Source organism: Bidens hawaiensis, unplaced genomic scaffold (assembly GCF_021521415.1).
Source record: "Bidens hawaiensis isolate Kalapana, Puna unplaced genomic scaffold, B.hawaiensis_p1.1 tig00011384_1, whole genome shotgun sequence".
In the NCBI taxonomy this organism is placed as follows: Eukaryota; Viridiplantae; Streptophyta; class Magnoliopsida; order Asterales; family Asteraceae; genus Bidens; species Bidens hawaiensis.
Window position 1 is genome coordinate 26,951 of NW_027491886.1, and position 9,755 is coordinate 36,705.

Here is a 9,755-nt window from a genome sequence, read left to right on the forward strand (position 1 = left end):
GGCTTGCCATATTGGCTAATGTTTAGCTCGTTATTTAGTTCCGCCATCATAGGTTCCTCTCGGTTTTCCTCGGTTGGTGTGCTTCCTTCTGGTTCGTCCTTAACTCCTTCGGTTGCTTTTCATGCCCGAGCGCGTGTTCTTTGGTGAAAGTGGCATTCGGGTTCGGAAAGTGGTGAAACGAGGTCAGGAATAGATGTAGAGGCCATACGCTAACTAGGAAAGTAAAAAATCTGATGGCCTAACCAAAACTAAGTTAAAGTAAGCGACTTATAAAACTAGAAAGATAAAAATAAAACTAAAACTAAAAATAAAAATAAAGAAGATGGAAAAATATTTTTGTTCGTTTTGATAGGTTTTTTTAAAAATATATACACTATAAAAAACGGTTTAATAAATATTTGGATTGTTTGTAACATTCACCGTGTGTCCTCGATAATGACGCCAAAAACTTGATGCATGCGTGATATGGTGTGAAAATGTTGTAAGATTTTTTCAAAAGTTGGTTCACACAATGTTTAGTTTTGAATTTATAAAAGTGACTATTATCTTAACTAAATCACACACAAATATGCAAGTATACCTATTGTATATGCAGTAAAGTGTAAGTAAAAACTAAGTATCAATCCTCGGACATACTCGCTTGATTTTTACTACTAAATCATCGTTATAAGAGAATATGAGTTTTCTTTTCCTAGTGTCATAAAAGACAAGAAAAAGAATCACGGGATTGATGAAAGTACGCAAAAAATAATAATATATGATGTGCTATAGACATCTTTTGCAATGATTAATATAAATAACGAGTTATTGAAGACGATACATTAAGTCTGTTAATTTACATGTTGTGCGGCGTTTTTCCACTTTTCTTTTTTATTTTTTAATTCTTGATGTGAATTGGAAATACCTTTTCTGGATGAACTTTCAATGCTAGAAAGGTTACTATTATTGTTTTACTACACCTTTTTTAATAAATGTTACACCTTTCTATAATAAATGTTAGGGATTATTCTATAAAATAGTAACCAATTTTTGAAATTGTTCTAATTAGGTCGCTCATAACATATTTTGTTACAATCGGGTTACTAAAGTTTTTTTTGTTCCAATCCTCGATATTTTACCTTTATAGCAGAGTATCTAGGTTTTTTTTTTATAAATTTTTAAACAATTTGACATTGCAAAATATTTTTTAAAAAACTGAAAAAATAAAAAAATAAATTTTAAATTTCGAAAAATGGAAAAAAAGAAAAAGATAGAAAAATTCAAGTTACGGTTTTTTTTATAAGAAACCATTATTTTTTTTAGAAAAAAACCAAAAAGATAATTAGGTGATATTAAAATATTTAATAGTAGAATTATTAATTGCTTTGATACAAAAATACAAAAAAATAGGAACGTATTAATTATATTGTAGTTTTTCGCAATTTCAGATTTTTTTTCTTTGCAGCAACTTTTCAGATTTTTTTTTCGCAATTTAAAAATTATTTTCTCAAATTTTCTTAAATTTTACAAATTTTTTTAAAAGAGAATATTATGCAATGTCAAACTATTTAAAAATAAAAAAACGTAACTGATAAAATATTTAGAATTAGAATAAAAATGAGACTTTAATAATCTGATTGGAATAAAATATTTTATAAATTACTTGATTTGGAACAATTTGAAAACATAATTATATAAATATAAGGTTCAAATATATCATACTCAACCCTTGCAAAAATACCACTATCCCATTCAACCCCTTTGTTTGTCTTCATCTCCATCACCACTGTTGATGTTAGACATCAATTTCTCTCTCTTTTCATTTCCAGGAACCTTCAAAATCTATTTTTAGACTCCAATCCCAATTTCTTCTTCCTCCACAATCCCCAATTGCATGCCATTTCATAACCCAACCAAATCTCACATTCTTCTCACTAAAACCCATCTCAAATCTCTCGGAAAATTAGGGTTTCCGTGTGCACAATTACGATGATTTATTGATCAATTGGAGCTCTAGTTTGTGTAATTAACGAATTGGGTAACAGTCAATTAAGGTGGGTTTTGAAATTAGGGTTACGAGATTTGGGGACGGATTATTATATTAAATTATGTTATTGTTATTATTTGATTATAGATTGTTGGAAAATGGACAAGTATGAGCTTGTGAAGGATATAGGAGCTGGGAATTTTGGGGTTGCAAGGCTGATGAGGAACAAGCTTACCAAAGAGCTTGTTGCCATGAAATATATAGAAAGAGGGCATAAGGTATTATTATTATTATTTAATTGGATTTGTTGATAGTTTTAATTGTTGTTTGGGATTGGTTTTTGATTGATTGATTAATATATAATAATAATTCCCACTTGTTTGTTTTTCTTGAACAAATTCTATCATTAAAATATCAAAGGTATATGCTTGCTTGTGTTTTTATTTGTTTGTGTGCATTGTCTTTTGGTTCTAGATTGATGAGAATGTTGCGCGAGAGATCATAAATCATAGGTCCCTTCGACATCCTAACATTATTCGCTTTCGTGAGGCAAGTAGTTATCCACTCTTGCTTCATTTCATTTATATTTACCATTGACGTGTGCATATACAGGCTGTGCTATAAGCGAACTGAACCGAACAAGGCGTTGTTCATGTTTGTCCGTTTTAAGTTTTGATCAGACAAGCGAGGTGTTCATGAACACCCTAGCGAAATTTCTTGTTCGTGTTCGTTCATTAAGGAAATGACCTTGTTCGCGAACAGGTCACTAATACAAATGAACACAAATAGCATTTTATTTGATTTGGCTAACCAAGAATGGTCAGTGTCAACGATTCGGTCTGGATACCAAGTTTGTGTTGATGATTTTTAACATTCTTAGTGATATATTAATTTACATTTGAATTAATCACATATTTTTTTTGTAGTTAATAATTTTGCTTAAATCCATATGATAAGGTTAATGGAGTCATTAAAAAAGTCTTTAATGAACAAACGTAAACAAACATTAACGAACGTAAGTGAGCACCTTATTGAAGTTCACAAACACAATTTGAACGAACATGGTCTCGTGTTCGTTCATTTAGTTAATCAAGCAAAATTCTTTGTTCATGTTCGTTCATCATGTTCATTCATTTATTAAACGAACAAACATAAACAAACTTCCCACTGAACAGTTTGCTGAATGGTTTGGTTCGTTTACAGCCCTGTATATAGGTGTATGATATCTGGATCATGAGCTTATAATCGGTGGTGTTTATATAGGTGGTATTAACACCCACACACCTTGCCATTGTCATGGAGTATGCTGCTGGAGGGGAGCTTTTTGATAGGATTTGCAATGCTGGAAGATTTAGTGAAGATGAGGTATAATTTCTTCAACCAACATAAATTTATAAAATTATTTTATCAAAGTCTTTACATTTATCCATAAGTATTTGTTTCTTGACTCTATGACTCTACCTACCAAATTTTCAGGCTCGGTACTTCTTCCAACAACTGATATCTGGAGTTCACTACTGTCACTTCATGGTAAAAGCCCATTTAAAAACAAGCACACTCAGAAATATACACACAGACATATACATGTATAAATACCTAAATACATGCATACACACACACACACATATATATACATACATATGTACATACGCATATATCTATGTATGTACGTATGTGTGGGGAGATGTTCATTACAGTAAGGCAAAATCATTGCGAGGACAAAAAGAAAAAAAACCTGAATCGTTTAATTTTTTCTATCATTGGTTCATAATTTTTGAAACTTCTACTTTTTACGTACAATTGTATATGCTTTATACCTACACATGATACACACAACCTACACATGTTTAGGTTCTATATATAAACAAATTTTGTTTTTAGAATGTTGAAAGAGATGAATAGACATTGCAATTTAACCATTTTCTGGTACTTAATTTTTTTTTTAAATTAAAACAATGAATGGCTTATTTTTGTCTTTCTGCTCTCGCAAAAGACCGCCTTCTGTGTAGAACCCCTACATGTATATATGCGTGTGTTTGTGCGTGTGTTTGCGTTTATGTTGACTTTTAATGTTACATATCTACCCTGTGCAGCAAATATGTCATCGAGATTTGAAGCTCGAGAACACTCTTTTAGACGGGAGCCCTGCACCGCGCCTGAAGATTTGTGATTTTGGTTACTCAAAGGTGTTTCATTTGTTAATCATAGTTAATAATTAGAATCAAGATGCTAATAAAGTTAATGTTTTGTAGTCATCTTTACTCCACTCGAGACCCAAGTCAACAGTTGGAACCCCTGCATACATCGCCCCTGAGGTTCTTTCTCGTAAAGAGTATGATGGCAAGGTAAATATTTTAAGTGTCATATAATACAAAAACATTGTTTGAAATAAATTTTGGGTATTTCTAATAGATTACATTATGGTCAAAATTTGATCTATGCTTGCTCAGATGGCTGATGTTTGGTCATGTGGAGTGACACTTTATGTTATGCTTGTGGGAGCATACCCTTTTGAAGACCAAGCAGATCCCAAAAATTTTAGGAAGACTATTCAAGTAAGTATCTTCTTTTTGTTTCATAAAAGTTTTCTATTGAATGCTGACTTTGACTTTTGATTCTTGTTTCGGCAGCGGATCATGGCTGTGCAATACAAGATCCCAGACTATGTTCACATATCTCAGGACTGCAGGCATCTTCTTTCTCGGATATTTGTCCCCAATGCTTCCCGGGTACGTTTATTCTATAATTTTTTTTCATTTTTTTCGAAATGAATTATGAATGCGGATTTGGTCAATTTAGTGTATTGTCCACTTCCTGTATTGTGGATGCATGCACATAATAAGTCTAACATGTCTGCTGGCTAATAATTAGTTCACACTTAAAAGAGTTGAAATTAAAGAAACATACAAGCTGCGCCCTTTTTATTCCAACAAAGAACCAGTAGTTTTGTATTTGTTTTACATGTTTTTGTGGCTGATATGAGTTGTGTTGACTATCATTTATTCCTTTCGTATACACCTTCTCTCCTCCATTTTGTGGGTCCATCTTTATCTCTTCATTTAGTCTCTCCACGCTACATGCCTACATATACGGAATGAAGGTATTAAATGAAAAATAAACAAATGGGAATACATGTTTGATATGGCATATGCTAGTTAACACTATTTTCTATGATGAAAAGCCATATCTGGAATTAATTATTATTTATTATAGGTAGCAAAAATGTGAGGGATGGGTGCTGGGTTGAGACGGCCAACTTTTGGTGGGTTGAAAAATTAAAATAGGTTGATTTGGGTTGAGTGTTGACCAACGGTTGTTTTTCGTCCATTTCTTAATACTTATTTAAAGCAACTAATAAAGTGCGGTATATAGCCATGTAGGTATATGCACTAAAAATTTAATTTAGGCGACTTTGAACTCGTTTACCTGTCTCGTCCATATTTGGCCGTTTGCCTGTCTCATCCATATGTGCCGTTATTTTTGGGATGAAGAATAACCCAACTGATCCATTTATAACTTATAAGTGTAAGGGCCGAGTTTTGCATTTTATTAGAATTTCAGCTTTAAATATTGCTACAGTTTTCATTTTGTTTGCTTTTTTTTTATTTAATTTATTTTTTTTAGTTTTTTATAGTTTGTATTTAAAATTATATAGGGGTATAATTGTGTAAACGAGATGAGCCGAACCGAGCCAGGCCAGGCCAGGCTCTGACTCAGCTTGTTTCTAACTCTATTTAATAGCATTAGCTTGGCTTGCTTATGATTTATTAATTAAATTATATACATTTTTTTATTTTTCAATATTTTAATTATGATACATATAGCATAATTTGTATTATTTAGTATTTTTTATAATAAAGTTACATATAATCTAATTATTAAAATATGTATTTAATATATTAAATAAAAAGTAGACATAAATAATAGGCTTGTGAACCAACTCAAGCTCGATAGGTGAAGCTGTGTCTTGGGCTTGCATATTATATAAGCTTATTTTTAGGCTCGAGATTGTTAAAGTGCGGCTCAAATTCAAGCTTATAGTGAACCGATCTCAAGTGGCTTACGAGTGGCTTAGCTCATAACTCATTTACACCCCTGAAATTGTCTGATCCCATATCTTCCATGGTCATTTTTACTACAACAAAAATTGATTCTTTATAATTTCTGTTTCCTATAGAGAATTAGCCTAAAAGACATCAAAAGCCACCCATGGTTCCTGAAGAATCTGCCTAGAGAATTAACAGAAGCAGCTCAAGCTGTGTATTACAGGAAAGAAAACCCAACATTCTCCGCACAAAGTGTGGAGGAAATCATGAAAATTGTTGAAGAAGCAAGATCACCGCCACCTGCGTCGCGTTCCATTGGCTGCTTTGGGTGGGGCCCGGAGGATGACGATGACAAACAAAATGAAACTGAAGATGATGAAGACGAGTATGATAAGAGAGTCAAAGAAGCTCATCAAAGTGGTGAAGTTTGTCTTACCTAAAAGTTTTTATCCTTTTGTTTTCTAGTTTTCGGGTTTGTAAAAAAAGTCAGTTTTACTTGTGAGGGAGCTTAATAAACAGTGTATGATGATAATGATGATGATGATGATGATGATGATGCTATATTATTCTTGAATCTTGTTTTGGTTGTTTACCTTTTGTTTTGCCAGAAGCTGGAATGACGGCTTTTGGGTAGTTAATGTTAGTTTTGGTTTTCGACTTTCTTTTGGTATTGTGAGTTGTGCAATGATATCTTCTAATGTTTAATGTAGTTTTTAAGGACGCATCAAAATGCATGAATATACAATACATTTAATCGTAGTTGTAAACTTGTAATCAATGTTTATCAGTGTCTCGTAACCGGTTAAAGTTGTAGTTTTTATTGAAAGTATAGATATAGATTTTAAATATATGCATGTAACATATTATATATCATGTATCGTAAGTGCTGGATTTCCCTAATATTATATATAGGCACGCAAATGAACCGAACGTTTAGTGAACTATTCGTGAACTGTTCGGCGGGAAGTTCATTTATGTTTGTTTATTTAATACGAACGAACATGAACAAAAAATTTGTGTTTGTTTAATCAAACGAACGAACATGAACACATGTTCCGTTCGTTCATTTATGTTCATGAACGTTCGTTTATGTTCATTTATTTATGTTTAATAGAAAATAATTAAATATTATCTGAATAGGTTATCTGATTAAAGACTTTTTATATTTGTTAATTTGTGTTCATTTAAGTGTTTTCATTTATGTTCATTTACATTTGTTCATACATGTTTGTTTATCTTTGTTCAGTTATGTTTGTTTAGATTATATACAAACAAACACAAATGTCCATTTTTAAATAAACGAACATGAACATAAATATTTGTTCGATTAAGTGTCTGTGTTCTTTTAAAGTTAAATGAACGAACAAGAACATGCCCTTGTTCGTTTTCATTCTATTCATTTACAGGCTTTCATTATTCACGTTGATGTATACATCGGTCTCAATCTCTAAGCTCTGCCAATTTTATTTGTGTTCGTGAACCGTTCCTGAACACATTAATTTCCTTAATGAACGAACACGAACATAAAATCTCGTTCGGTAAGTGTTTGTGAACTGTTCGTGAACACATTATTTTCTTAACGAATGAACATAAACAAGACCTTGTTCGTGTTCGTTCAGTTCGTTTACAGCCCTAATTATATATATTACTAGGTTAGTTATCTGTGTAGCACAGAATTAGAATTAATAACTTTATTTAAATAATAACACAACATGATATACAAAAATATTTTCAACAGATATAAATGTATATTATATGGTAGAATTAATTACACATTACACAAATGAAAATAAAAAGTTTTTAGAAAATTCATAAATCTCTAAATATTTCTTTGTACACAATATTTGTAATTTTATATGTAACTTTACTTTGTATATCAAAACTTAGTAGTTTCATATTGTTTCTGATTTTAACTTTAGATAATGCAACACATAAGTGACCATGAGTTAAAATAAATTGTCTGAAAAGCAAACAAACCATCTATAGTGATTGACTTTATCTTTTATTAATCTTCAATGCAAAAGAAAAATAAAGTGAAATTTTCATTCTTTGAAATTAATCATTTTATCTTAAGGCGTGGGAGTTTTTTATTTTATTTTATTTTTTTTAAGAATAAAAGTGTGAAATCCAATGTTACTTCCAGATATAATTTCGGATTCTATAACATGGTTATCATATTGTATTTTCACCATTAGTTTAGTTTCATTGCATGGACCAGTTTTCTAGTTAATACTTTAAGCAACATCACTTCAACATCGACTTTTAGGACTAATCTATAACTTGACAACCTTAAATTTTGAGGCCATTTAAAACATCAGGAAACCAATACTTTCTTGTAGTGTATCATTTTATGTTTGATAGATACCATCTGAATAATGGTAATATTTTTCATCTCCCGGAAACATGGATAGCAAACGTTTGCTAATTTCTTGAACGACCTCATTTTTTGGTGCAAGTATAACTCGTTCATGAAAGAAATCTATATTTTTGAAATCTTCATTAGTAGAAGAATATATAAAGTCAATTTATCATCTGATTAACAGTGTCCTAATGTCTAACATTTGTATTCCTAAGATAAGAAGTTGTCTTATCCACCTGAAAAACCAAAACATTTAGTATGTTCATATTTTTGTGAAGTTTTAAAATGATTAACTTAACATAAATGATGGGTTGATTAAATAGTCATAAAAAAATAGTTGTAAATGGCTACCTTTTTATACCAACCCGTGGACCAAAACTCATTCTAATCATATTTTTATACTTGAATCATGTTTGATACGTTAATCAGTTAAAGAAACCCGCTCGTTTAAATTAACATAAACACTGCGAATACATCAATGGTGAATTTGTCTTTTAAGGGTTTGAAAGAAAAAAACTTGTAATTTTTTAAATAATCATATATATTTAATAAGTTAAACTTTATTGAAATTTTAATTTTAAATCTTGCTTCTTTATCTAACAATCATTTAAATCAGGAAAGAATTATTTAAAAGAGAAAATGAAAGATTAAAAAGAAAAAAAAATAAAATACAAAATTATTAATAAAAAGAGAAATGCATTTAATAAAAGAAACGCATTTAATAAGAGAGAGAAGAGGGAAATTTTTGTAAATATCACCTTGGGGATGATATGTGGCACTTAGGTGCTGTTTATTTTTTAAGATAAAAACTGTATGCAATCTGATTAATCTGATTTAATGTCTGCAATTGAAGATATGGTCTGAAGATTTGTAATCTGAAAATATAACACTGTTTGTTTTATAAACTGGATATCGTCCACATAAGCTGAAAATTAATTACATATACATATCACAGTAGATAGAAGTCAATTAACGTCTGTAGACTACTAAAATAATTGGTGGTAACATACGAATTGTGGAAGTAAATGGTGGTGGACGATTGTGGTAGGCGGTGAACAGTGGGTGGTGGTGACGGACGGTGGTGGTGGTGAATGGTGGTTGTAACACCCCAGCTTAAGCGGAAACGCCCGAGTGTGACGTATAGATTGTTCAAACACACGTGACACTATTATGTGACAATAATATCATTAACTTATATAAAATCTCGAGTACATAAGTTGATTCAAGGAAATACATACAAATAAAGAAAGACATATATAATAACGGGTTGTTTATTGTTGATAACTTAAGTTTAGCGTATTCGCCACTTCAACCTCTAATAATAGTACCTGTAGCATGCATATAAAATAAACGGTTAACCACAAATAGTTGGTGAGAATCATAC

General features: G+C 31.0%; 1 protein-coding gene across 1 annotated transcript; it reads left to right on the forward strand.

Annotated features, from left to right (window-relative positions):
• Nucleotides 1-2,113: 2,113 nt before the first annotated feature.
• On the forward strand, nt 2,114-6,547 carry LOC143537809 (serine/threonine-protein kinase SRK2A-like). Its single transcript, XM_077031492.1, has 9 exons — nt 2,114-2,244; nt 2,441-2,515; nt 3,230-3,331; nt 3,443-3,496; nt 4,060-4,152; nt 4,219-4,311; nt 4,417-4,521; nt 4,597-4,695; nt 6,144-6,547. Exons 1-9 carry the CDS (start codon nt 2,125-2,127, stop codon nt 6,450-6,452), a joined length of 1,050 nt encoding a protein of 349 aa, XP_076887607.1. The 5' UTR covers nt 2,114-2,124; the 3' UTR covers nt 6,453-6,547.
• Nucleotides 6,548-9,755: the final 3,208 nt, after the last annotated feature.